General features: G+C 54.4%; 2 protein-coding genes across 18 annotated transcripts in view; one reads left to right on the forward strand and one right to left on the reverse strand.

Moving 5' to 3' along the window:
* Nucleotides 1–12,924, reverse strand: part of RALGPS1 (Ral GEF with PH domain and SH3 binding motif 1) — a 302,601-nt gene that overhangs the window by 115,265 nt on the left and 174,412 nt on the right. The window lies entirely within an intron of this gene.
* ANGPTL2 (angiopoietin like 2) overlaps nucleotides 1–12,924 on the forward strand; it is a 36,155-nt gene that overhangs the window by 5,149 nt on the left and 18,082 nt on the right. The window contains exon 2 of the mRNA XM_027966435.3: nucleotides 8,139–9,004. Coding sequence (XP_027822236.1) covers nucleotides 8,188–9,004 — 817 coding nt within the window. The 5' untranslated portion in view covers nucleotides 8,139–8,187. The remainder of the gene's footprint in view (nucleotides 1–8,138; nucleotides 9,005–12,924) is intronic.

Genomic DNA, 12,924 nt, shown 5'->3' on the forward strand with positions numbered 1-12,924 from the left:
AGAGGGGGCCCCTCCCCAAGAATGGCCGGCTTCACCGAGAAGGTCAACAAGCAAGGAAGGCAGGACATGGGGAAGGTGCCAAGGCAGAAAGAATAGCACGCGCAGGGGCAGGGAGGCAGGACAACACAGGCTCTGCCTTCCAGCAGGACACTGACGAGGCCTGTGAGGCTGTGAGGCTTAGAAAGATAGGCCTGGAGCAGTAGGCAGGCCAGCAAGGCCCGTGTGGGTAAGGAAGCTGGCTCTGGAGTCAACACATCTCTTCCAAGCCCAGCTCCACTACTTGGGAGCTCTGAGGTCTGGGCAAGGCTCCACCCTTCTCTCTGTTTCCTCATCTGTGAAACGGGGATTATCACGGCCCCTGCCTTATAGAGTTGCTGGGATCAGGGACGGAGGCACAACATGCTCATTGTCCCTGTGCTGGGGATGGGCCCTGCAACAGGGCCGAGGTGGTCGTGGGGCCGGCCACTCAGCCTGGCTGGAAGAGCAGCCCCAGGCAAGGTTTGGATTTCCCAGGAAGCCGCCCCAGGGCACCGCTGTCCACCCAGTCCCTGGCTGCTCCCTGGCTCTCTTGGATCTGTCCCCCCAGATCCAAGGTCCCAGAGCACACGAGGCACGGCCGGAAATGCAGCAGCCAACTCAGGAGCTGGGCTCTGAAATGGCTTCTGCAGCTCTCCGCCCCTGCTCTGCTGGCCGGGGCTCTTGGCACCCGAGGGATCAGTGTGCAGGCTTTGGGATCTTTCAAGATGGCTCCAAAATAATGTACTATGGAAAAGGAACAGCAGCATCCTTGTCTCCCGGCAAAGGCAACCAGCTCCCCGATCCTGAACCACATCCTCTCCTAACACGATGACCTCACAGGATGACCACAACCCACCTCCTGCATGAGCTCAGCCCTGCCCCGGAGCCAGCAACGCACCAGGGGCAACCGTGTCAGGCAGGTTCGACCCTCCACTGCCGCTCTTCCCGGCAAATCTGTACAGTCCTACACTTCCTGCTTCTCTGGCTTGACCGTGTTCCCAGCACCCAGGACAGGGCTGGACCCTGACTGTAGCAATGGCTGGTTGGCTCAGAAGGCTAAATGGATGGAGGGCTGGCTGGCCGGACAGACGGCTCATTCGAAGGTCTTATGAGAGCTGGACTGGCAGGGTCTGGCAATCAGCTCCAGACCCCCTGGGTGCCCACACTGCCTTCTGGCGGGGATGACTCACAGGCTCCCGGGCTGGGAGGGGACGGCAGTTGGAGATGTGGTTATTCCCTCCCTGGCCTCCAGGCTGGCGGTGAATCACCAGGACAAGCGATGCACAGTCCCTTCCCCCGGGTTTCTAAGGTGAGGACACCGCTGTGCATTCTAGATGTCCACTTTGGGCTCTCACCACTTGGATGATCAAGCAGCTGTTTCTACCATCCAACAAGACTCACCCTTGTGCTGATTTGAAAGCCATTTCTACTTTGTCAGTCAAGAATGACTAGGCGGGAATCTGCATCCTGGCCGTTAAGCAAACAGACAGGCACCTATTATTCACATGGGTTGGAGAGATGCTCCTGATCGAAGTGAAGGCACAGACCTTACAGTTGACATGGGCTTCCCAGTCCCGATGTTTCCTTCGAGGGACCTTAGGCAAGTGACCTAACGTTTCTGGACCTGGGTTTCTTCTACAAATGCAGATAATAACGCCTGTCTCCTAGGTAAGGGACCAAATAGTTTATTACCCAATGAGGACACTTGTGAGAATAAAATGGGGTGCTATTAATAATTAATAAGACAACAGGCCTCAAGGGGGGCCAACCAGCATGCCCAGTCCCCTATTCATAAGGTTGTCAATGGGGTAGAGCACGGCTGAGCACACCGAAAGTCTATAACAAACAAATGACAGCTGTTATTATCTATCCCATTGGTAATGTGGTCAGCTGGGCCCTCTAGGGCAGTATATTCTGGAATATTCCTTTACCTGGGTCCCTCTGTCATCCCAGATTACCAATTGGTTTGGTACTACCTGACTGACACATCATATATCCCATAACCAGCTTTAGCAGGAAAAACCATTTGTCAACTTTGAAGTTTTGATTTTTTTTTGTTTTGTTTTCTGTCCTGATGCTGGTTTAACATCATGATTCATGCTCGGGTCCACCAAGCTCACTCAAGCACAGCTCAAGTTCCCGGCTGCCTGTCAGGGGCCAGCTGGGCACTGGGCCAGGGGGCAGTTCCAGATGCCCTTGCTGCCTTGGCAGAGGCCCCCTGCCCAGGCCTCCTTCAGGGCCTCTGGCCTGGACTCCTACCTGGCTTCCATCTGTGATCACAGAGTGATGGGGCAGGGCAGGGGGACGGAGGGACAGGCTCTGTGAGCCCCCAGCCAGGAATTCAACATGGACTAATGATGAAACACCATCCTGAGAGCTGATTCAATTCGGGGTCAGCAGTCCTGGGGGTCCCAAGAGCTCTCCTGTTCTCCTCCTTGCCTTAGAGGGCGTGTGGCTGTCAGGGAACAATCTCTCTTGAGTTTCCCTGTCACTTTTATACATTCAACACAGATGTATATTGGGATTCTGTTACCAACTGCTACTTGGCTAAGCTGATGACTTAGGACAAAATGACTCATGGACTTTGAATCTTAATAGCTTCCTTGCCTGCAACGGGAACAACTGTCAGCTCTGCCATTAGTCTTAAAAGCATCTTTGTGAGAATTAGAACACTGCTGTGATCTAAATATACAAAACTACAAAGATTATGAATGTGAGTTGTGCTCCCTAGAGTTGCATAGTACACAACCTGGGTCACCATGCATGGCCACCCCGAAATAACGGCTTCCCTCCCAGGCCTGTTGGGAGGATGAAGTGAGGCAGTGCTTATAAAGTGTTTGGGTCACAGTGGTAATTGGCTGTCACTATTATTTTTGAAATTGTCTTATTCCTACCCTTTGCGGTGAGAACTCACAAGATGACCTCAGGAAAGTAGCTTTTGCCGCAGGGTAGGACCCACAACTCTGTCTTATGAAAACAGTTCTTCCCACACAGTGGCCCCCCACCTGAGCTGCGGTGCTAAAGGGGACGTGGACCACGGTGTGTGGCCCCACCACAGCAGGCCAAGCAGGGATGCTCAGAGCTGCCCACCAGAGGCTGGGTGGGACCCAAGCCCTTGGGGAGGTGGCCTCCCTGCGCGCAGAGCCCGTCACGTGGCTCGGTCACACCGGCCCCACTTGTGGGGAGGGAAACCCATGCATAATGGAAACTCCTCACAATACAATGTGGAAAAGCAATTTCAAGAACGGCTTTTATTTTCCTTTTGAAGCCAAGGAAAACAGTTGGATTTGCTTTCCTCTGTTGGTCATAGGAAGAAACTGAGGAGCATCTCTTTGATTAGAGTCGAGTCCTTCTCTGGACCTAAGACAGTTGGAATGCTGGGGGTTGGGGTAGTGGGGAGTTCCTTCTCTTGGGATGCAATTAGTTGAATAAATACCAAGAGAGCAAAAGTAAGCAAACTCATTACTGCCCATTAAGACCTGCCAAACTTGCAAAAACCTAAGGAAGGGGGCTGGAACCTTGAAGGAAAGTCAATTACTCTAAGCCAGAGGGGGCACAGCCCTTGGTGTCAGGCTGACCCCAGCTCTTGACAGAGTCAGCGCTGGCTCTTGTCTGCCATGTGCTCCCAGCAAATCACTTAGCCTTCTGGGTGCTGGTGGCCCCCTTTATAAACATGGAGGGAACCAGTCTCACTGGATTCCCTGAAACAGTGCCCTGGTTCCTTCCCATCCTTCTTGTAACCCGCCTGGCTCCGCGTCACTCCTGCCAAGCCCACGCCTCATGGAAATGTGACAGTAAGACCCCAAATTGTACAGCTTCGCGACAGTTCCCAACAGCAGCAATGCAACAGGGAGCAAGCTACCTGACACCCTCTTGGGCTTCAGTTTCCTCACTCTCAAAATGGGCAGCTCCAAATGTCGTGGTGATTCCATGAGATAACATGTTATGTGAGGGGCCTTGTGAACCTAAAAACTGAACGAGTGTTAACCATCAAGTTTGGTTCTCTTTTTAATTGAACAACTGTAAGAAATGCTCCTTAAAGACTGCATAGTCTCTGACTGCGTCTGCTCGTCTGGAGGCTCCTCGCTCTGCGCCCAGCACCGTGTGAGATGCTAGGGACACTGTGACAACCAGGACCACTCTAACCACTGGGCTGGGAGGTGAGGCCAGACAGACCTCTTGGGCAGGCCCAGCTCTGCAACATAGAACAAGGCCCTCCTCTGTGAAATGAGACAGCTGGTCGTGGGATCTCCTGGGCGGCGGGTGGGGAATAGTAGCATCCAAGGAGATGGTGCACGTGTTGGACACACAGCCCGTGAGTGTGTGTTGGCACATGACACACGCTGTCGCTCGGCTCAGCTGGAGCTCTCACACGGCTATCATGACATCTTCACCTCTAGTTTTAGAAGCACTTCTGTGGCCCTCACCAAGTGTGGGAGAGGGGTTGGATCACCCCATCTCATAGAAGAGGCTCTGCCTTCAGGATCTTAAGTCCAGGGGCACAGAGCTTTGCCCAGGGAAGCCGTGCGAGCCCACACTCGGGAGGGGACAGGACTCAATGGTAAACACTGCCACCCGCCAGGTTTCGAGGCCTGGAGCCAAGTTGTCTCCTGGGACTGTGGCAGTTTTTTGGCCAAGGGGAGCCCTCGCTGGCATCCGCAATCAGCATCACAGAGCAGAGAGAGGCAGGTGAGCCGCCCAGGCTGAGAGGGCGGCTCCTCCTCATTGTTGTGGGTCGGGTGTGGCCCAGGCACAGGAGCAGCTAAAGAGCTTGGAAACTAGGCAAACACTCACAAACTCAGCCCGGTTTCCACCAACGTCACTGCAGCCCTAACCTCACAGTCCAACCCAAGCCAGAGGCTCCTAACACCTTTCTCTGCCTGGCCCAAAAGGCCTGGACTGGCCTTCGGAACCAAGCTGGGGCTTTCCCAGTCAAGTGGAAAACAGCTCATTGTGGCCCTGGGGAGCACAGGATCTGTTTTGCAACCTCCCGCTGTCCAGGCTGCCCACCAGAGAAACCCCCAAAGGGGTCTGGGGAAGACAAAACCTTCTGGTTCTGGGTTGTGGTTGTTATTTTAGTGTAAACTATCACGAAATCAGAAAGTCGTGACTTTACTACTAGAAACCAGATTAAGAAAATTTCTACATAGTCATTAAGAGTTGAAGGTTTGAGTATATAAGGCTAGGGCTAAGTCCTGGTTCTGCTACCTTCCAGCTGCATGAGCTCAAGCAAGTCACTTAGCCTTGCAGAGTCTCGGTTTCCTCATCTATAAAATGGAAATAACAATGGTATCTACCAAAAGGACATTGTGAGAATTCAGTGAAGCAGAAAACCCTTGCAAAACGTTGAGTGCAGGGTGAGGTACACAACAGGCACTCAGGAAGTGGATGTTAGGGACGGTAGTAATAAATGTGATTCATGGTCTCCTGTGCACGCCCCCACGCCCTCAGGCAGTCACTTGCCCTGGGCTCCTCTGGCCCTGCGTGCCCCTCTTCCTAGCACTCCCTACTGCATGGCAACTGTTGGTAGATGCGGCTTTTCATTCAGCGTACAAATATTCACTGAGCTCCTGTGTTAGGCACTGTGGGGGCAGGGGGTGGGGGAGCAGTGATGAAAACAGGCAAGCCCCCTGCCCTCAGAGAGCTTTCGTTCACAGGCATGGGTAGACAGACACCACATGTCTGATGGTGACATGGACTCTGGAGGGGGAAGGTGGCAAGGTCACAATTTTAAGTAAGCCGGGAATGTGTCACTGGGAAGGTGATTATTTCAGCAAAGCCCTGAGAGCAGTGAGGGGGCACGCATCCAGGAAGCGGCTGAGAGTTCTGGACTGGGGCAAGTGTAAAGGGCCCTCGCCATCAGCGAGCCTGAAGGACACCCAGGAGGCCAGCGTGGCTGGAGCATGTGAGTGAGGATGAGAGGAGTTGGAGATGAGGTCAGGGAGGAAACAGGGCCAGAGCGGGGGGCCTTAGAGACCTGTCAGCTGCTTCTCTAAGACGAGGAGCCACCAGAGCACTTTAAGCACCAGACTGACCTGATTTGACTCTTTTAAAAGACTCACTCTGGCTGCTGGGTTGAGGACAGCCTGTAAAGACGAGGACAGGAGCAGTGAGACCAGTCTGGTCCAGGCGAGAGGTGAAGGTGGGCTGTACCAGGGGAGGCGGGGAGAAGCAGTAGGATCCTGAGAATAGTCCCAGGATATTGCTGCGATAATCTGGTGGTGACTTAGATGTGGGGTATGATGGGAAGAAAGGAGTCAAGGACGACTCCAAGTTTGTTGGCTGAGAAGAACAGAGTCGCCATTTGCTAACCTAGGGAAAACTGGGATGAACAGTTTGGGATGGAGACTTGAGGAACCCCAGGAATTCATTTCTGGCTAAGTTATGGCTGAGATGCCCGTATGTCAAAGAGGCAGTTATAGACATATGAGTCTGGACTCAAGAGGGGCAGGGGGAAGTCCTCAGACTAGACTGAATGAGATCACCCAAGATGATCACAGCAGATGTCTGAGGACTGACCCCTGCCACCCCCTCCCCACCCAGGATAGGACTGGGCTGGGGGTTGGTGGGGGCGGTGAACCAGCAAAGGAGGCTGAGGAGTAGCCAGTGAGATGAGAGGAAAGGGTGGAGTTTGGGGAAGGAAGTCCCAGGAGGGAGTGATCTGCCACATCCGGCAGTGCTGAGAGGCGAAACATCCGCGAGGACCAAGAACTGAGCCTTTGGTCTGGGAAGAGAGGCCCCTGGTGATCCTGTCCAGGACACTTGGAACTGAGGGGAGGGGGCAGGCCTGATGGGAATGAGCTCAAGAGAGAACTTTCTGGAAATGGTGGGGGAGGGTGTGGGCAACTCTTCAGAGGATTTTGCTAAGAGGGGGAGCAGAGAAATGGAACAGTAGCTGGAGAAGAGACATGAGGTCAAGAGAGGATTTTCTTTAAGCTGAAAGAAATCATGATCACAGGGAAAGAGTGATCATGCCTGGGAGCTGGGGAAGAGCGGCCGGAGCCACGTCCTTGAGTGGGCAGAGGAGTGAGCTGCGCACGTCTGTCCCCTCCCTCTTGGCCTGGCTTGCTCCTCCTCATCCCTCTGGGGTCAGCACGAAGGTCATTTTCTCAGGGAAGCTTTCCTGACCCCTCTGGCTAGGTCAGTTCCCCGTTCTACCCTCCCATCACATTCACCACGTCTGCCTCCTGGCACTCAGGGGCTCTGAGATGATGGGTAAGCCCGCTGAGGGCAGGGCTGGCTCTGTCCTGTTCGCAGCTGCACCTCCAGTAGCCAGCACACCACTTGGCACACCCCAGGTGTTCCACGGACATCTGGGGAAGGAACAAGTGGTCTAAGAACAGAATTGAAACCAATCTGGTGACACGTGTCTCTTTCCTGCTCCCACCTGGCTAAACCATGTTGTAATGATGGGGACAGTGTGGGTACTGCCTGTTGAAAATAGGTGCGTTTAGCAGAGCTCAGTTGTCTGCTCTGCAGCCTGACTAACACACAGACTGAAGCCACGTGACTGGACACATCTTTCCACTGACGTTGTCCACTACAAACCGAACATGTCCCATACCACATCTAGCGGATCATTCACTTAACAAACATTTGCAGACAGCTTCCTAAGTGCAGCGTCCTGAGGATACAGGATGGAAACAGATACAGTGCTGGCCCTCGGGGAGCACGGATCCATGAAGAGATCACATGGAGTTCAGATTCATCTCATGCGTGATGGGTGTTACAGAGGGCACGTCCAGCAGGAGACTTAACAGTCTGAGGCAGAGGAGCAGAGAGACAGGCCAAGCCTTCCTCTGCCTCCCCTCCCAGCTTCTAGCTGCCCTCCTATGGTTCTTGGGCTCCAGGCCAGGTGCTCGATGAGAGGGCCGCGGGCACTGGCTGGCCCCAGGAGTGGCGGGGCCTGGGCCTGCTGCCTTGCACATGCCCTGGTCCCCTCCCGAATCTTTTCCGCCTCTGCCAGGCCTCCTGTCCCCTCCCGCAGCTCCCAGAAGGGCTGCCTCCTGAAGCAGCGTTTTTGGAAACAGCTGCCCAGCGAGAAGGCTGAGCTCATCTGTGGCACTGGCCGCCGGCCGTGACATAACCATTACTGAGTCTGCTCCTCTGTTTACTTTCAGAGTTTCGTAGGCTCTGCTTGCAAAGACGAACCCCTGGTGTGCAAGGACCATGAGGCCGCTGTGCGTGACGTGCTGGTGGCTGGGACTGCTGGCTGCCCTGGGAGCAGCGGCGAGCCAGAAGGACGGCTTGGAGGGCACCGAGGAGGGCTCACCCGGCGAGTTCGTCTACCTGAACAGGTACAAGCGGGCCGGCGAGTCCCCGGACAAGTGCACCTACACCTTCATTGTGCCCCAGCAGCGGGTCACGGGCGCCATCTGCGTCAACTCCAAGGAGCCCGAGGTGCTCCTGGAGAACAGGGTGCACAAGCAGGAGCTGGAGCTGCTCAACAACGAGCTGCTCAAGCAGAAGCGGCAGATCGAGACGCTGCAGCAGCTGGTGGAGGTGGACGGCGGCATCGTGAGCGAGGTGAAGCTGCTGCGCAAGGAGAGCCGCAACATGAACTCGCGGGTCACCCAGCTCTACATGCAGCTCCTGCACGAGATCATCCGCAAGCGGGACAACGCGCTCGAGCTCTCGCAGCTGGAGAACCGCATCCTCAACCAGACAGCTGACATGCTGCAGCTGGCCAGTAAGTACAAGGATCTGGAGCACAAGTACCAGCACCTGGCCACGCTGGCCCACAACCAGTCCGAGATCATTGCCCAGCTGGAGGAGCACTGCCAGCGGGTGCCCGCCGCCCGGCCCGTGCCCCAGCCGCCCCCCGCCACCCCGCCCCGTGTCTACCAGCCACCCCCCTACAACCGCATCATCAACCAGATCTCCACCAACGAGATCCAGAGCGACCAGAACCTGAAGGTGCTGCCACCCCCTCTGCCCACCATGCCCACCCTCACCAGCCTCCCGTCCTCCACAGACAAGCCGTCGGGTAAGTCCTTCCCGACGTTGCGGAGACCCGCAACATCTGGGCCTCAGACCTGGGCACCGGGCCTCTCTTGGCTGTGACCGCAAGCGGGGGAGGAATAGCGGCAAGCTGAAGCCGGGCCAAAGGTTTGTGCAATCCCCCAGCAGTCCCTGGGGCCAAGCTGCTGGAGCCAGCAGGGTGAGAGGGTGGCCACGATCCTCAGATGGAAGCCCCAAGGTAGAACCAGGAAACGGAAGTGTTGGAAGACAGCAAATACTTTCTGGTTTCTGCTAGGAAAATCCCCAGGCGTGAGTTCTCTGGGCTCTGTGTGAGGTGCTCTGTGCTGCTAGATAGGATGAGTGCTCCTATGAGTGTTCGTAATGTGCCTGGCACAGAACTGACATTCAGTGAATGTTCATGGAAGAAACAACAGACTAGAGGAAGAGAAAGTGTTATCACAGCAGACATAGGATGAACACGTGGTAGGGAGAGGCCGACTACCCTCCCTAGGAAGAAGCACTTTCTAAAGCCCACACATTTCCTAGAGTCTGCTGCAGTCTAGAATTTTCAGTGATGATTCCACACACTCTTAAATACGTATTTCATCTTAAAACATGGTAATTCTCAGAATATCATGATGGGGGAGGAATGGGGTTGTTGGTAGGTTCTGAAGCTTGACCCAGACACTGGCGCCGGGCACTTTCGGTGTATGCTACCTCTTTAACCCCTGCGGCTCCTTATGGAAGGTTAACTGAGAGGATGAATGACTTGCTCACGCTGGGTCTGAATTCAGGCTTTTCACGTTAAAGCTGGGGCTGACCCCTCTGTGCACTAGGACCCTGGGCATCTGCACCCCGGGCCGGGGGACCATGAGTCCAGCCCCCGGGGTTACTCATCCAGGACCTGTGAGTCTTCCAAACGGGCTGGTGGGTGAGGACTATACTTTGCAGAAAGTAACCACGTATCTGCTTCAGTCAGTGACATTTGTACCACTTCGTTATATAAGCAGGGAGATATTTTTACTGAAAATATCCTGTTTTACACTTATTTCACACTTCTGAAAATAGCCACCAGTACTGGGAAGAGCAGCTTCTTCCTAATTCCAGAGAGGGACTGAACCTGAGTGCAGGAGGGTGGCCCATGGGAAAGACAAGGGTGGCATTGTCTGCAGGTCCGGGGCGGTGGAGTGGCGGGGCGGGGATGTAGGAGCAAGGCATCTTACTCACAGCAAAGCCCTCTCCTGGGTGTGCAGCTTGAGGACTTGTGTTCTGGAGCAGACTGACCTGGGTTCAAATTCTGGTTTTACCACTGATCAGCTCCGGGACATTAGGCAAGTCACTTTGCCCCCCCAGAGCCTCAGTTTCCCCATCTGTTAATTGGTGATGGGTTTAATTAGTGCCTACCTGAGGATTAAATGAAATACTGCAAAACATGGTTAGCAGAGTTCTGGGCCCATGGTAAGTTTCATTACATGGCAGCTATGAGTTTCCTCTGATCTTGGTCTTTTTATCTTGAAACAGGAGATTGAAATTTATTAATAAAAGACAGTCCATATTTAGCTCTGCATTCTACAGCTGATGACTGGTTCATTTATTGTTTGTTGTTGTTCAGTTGCTAAGTCTGACTTTCCCGTGACCCCACAGATTGCAGCCCGCCAGGCTCCTCTGCCCATGGGATTTCCCAGGCAAGAATACTGGAGTGGGTTGCCATTTCCTTTTCCAGGGGATCTTCCCGACCCAGGGATCGAACCCACATCTCCCACATTGCAGGGGAATCCTTTACCACTGAGCTACCAGGAAGTTCCACCACAGAGGGCAGAGTATGCTAACACACCTGATAGAGCACGCAGAGGGTAAAACATGGCCATGGGCACCAAATGAAGGCTCAGCTGAATACTGTGATTCTGACATGAGGCAAGCTGACCTCAATGTTTATGCAATAGATCTCCTCTAGCTTAAGCATCTCTGGTTTCTGACTCAACAATCCCAAGACATTCCTGAGCTTGAACTAAGCTGGCAGATACATAGTGGAGGAACAAAGACCTAAGTCTGCATCCAGGGTCTACCTTTTGCTAACTGTTCACTTGTGAGAAAGTTACTTAACTCTTCTGAGCCTCACTTTTCTCCTCTGTAAAATGGGGACAAGAGTCATAACATCACAGGGTTGCTGTGGAAACTCAATGCAATCAGGCATATGATATACATCATGTAGGGGCAGCCAACAATAGCTGAGTCCCTCCTCTTTGCCAATCACAGTGCTGGACTGTGTGAAAATGACAGTCCTAACCTTTAGGAATTTAGTCTGGAGGGAGGTGGCAGATTCATGAATGCATGGAACCCATCTGTGCTGTGTGCTGTGCTTAGTCACTCAGTCGCGTCCGACTCTTCGCGACCTCACGTCTGCTGCCTACCAGTTCTCAGCTCTAAAATCAGCACCTCAGATCTTACAAGGGATTTCACTGAGAGGGAGCACCTGCAAAGCCAACATTTCCAGAATGTTGTGAAAACTTCTGGGACCAACATAGCAAAGTACCTGACATCAGAATGCAGTGAAAACCAGGGGCCGTGCAGTCACCACGGTAGCGCTACGGGGCGCTGGCCGACCACAGCGGGGTGTATGAGGGCCTGCGCACTAGGTCTACAGTGGGGCATGACTGAGTCTGCCTGGAGTAGAAGGGACAAGCTGCACAGAGTTGGGGACGGCGGTGTTGCCTCCTGAAGGATCTGTAAGAGTTTACCAAGTGGACTCAGGAGTTGGGCAACTGAGTTACGAGGGGGGTCCCCCGTGGAGATAAGTCCTTGCAAAGACCCAGGGGCCTGGCCCTATCCTAGGCCCCTCAAGTGGCCCAGCTCCACTGCTTCTTCACATGCATGATTCAGTCCAGACTGTGTGCTTTCCAAGGCTCCTGGGTGCGACCAACCCCTTTCCCTCCCACTGAAGGAAGCCCACCAGCATGGAGGGAACAGCAGTGATTTTATCATGGAGATCATCGGAATGCACTATAATTAACTTTTTTTTTTTTTTAAGCAAAGCCCTCCCAAATGTTGGTACCGATTGTTGGTAACTGCTTTCTCGTGACTCATCTGACTACTGAGCTTTCCACGTGAGGCACATCCCCCATCCTCCCCAGACTAAACACCTGGCTGCGGAAGCTGAAAGGGGCGGGCAGAGGCTGCAGGCCCTCCCCTTTCCTGGTGCTGGACCGGGCAGGAGGAAAAGGCAGAAGGTCTCTCCAGCCAATCAGCAGAGAGCTCCGAGCCAGCCTGTGCTGAGAGCTTGGAGCAGGGTCTGGTGCAGACGAAACTTCCCTCTTTGCTCTGGCCCGACAGTTCCGTAGGCCCATGGACATCACACAGTCACAGACACCTCTGCAATTGAGCACCTCGGCACTCGCGCCCTGGCAGCTTCTAAGTCTCCCATTCCACAGCCTGAGCCACCACCTCTTCCCATTGTCCCAGCAGCTCGGTCGGCAGCACGCCCCTCCCGGGGGGCTGAGGCGGCCGTGGCCACTTATCTGACGCTGCACTCACCAGCTTGTTCCCGGCCAGACGGTAACAGGCTGGCCCCAGGCCAAACCCAGGCCGCTGAGAGCCTGAGTGATGAGGCCCAGGCAAGCTCCTGGCTTCCCTGGCGCCTCACTTGGGTTTTGTCCTGTCTCTCTCCGTCTGGCCAGACCTAAGGGCATTTCCATGAGGGTGATGTTTGTGACGAGACCTGGGCCAAATGGCCCTGCCTGTGGCCCTTTTCCCCGGGCAGGGTGTGTGTGTGTGCCCTGTGGCCCTCTGCCAGGGGGGTCCAGGGGCGGCTGCCGCCCTCCCTCCCCCTCCACTCTTCCTCACACTCACGAGTCCCTGACCTCTTCCTCACCTGCATGCCCTGTGCACGCATGTCAGCCAGATCTGTTAAAGAGGAACAAGGCTGCAGGGGTCACTCTCTAAAGGTCT

The sequence above is a fragment of the Ovis aries genome, chromosome 3, assembly GCF_016772045.2.
Source record: "Ovis aries strain OAR_USU_Benz2616 breed Rambouillet chromosome 3, ARS-UI_Ramb_v3.0, whole genome shotgun sequence".
NCBI lineage: Eukaryota > Metazoa > Chordata > Mammalia > Artiodactyla > Bovidae > Ovis > Ovis aries.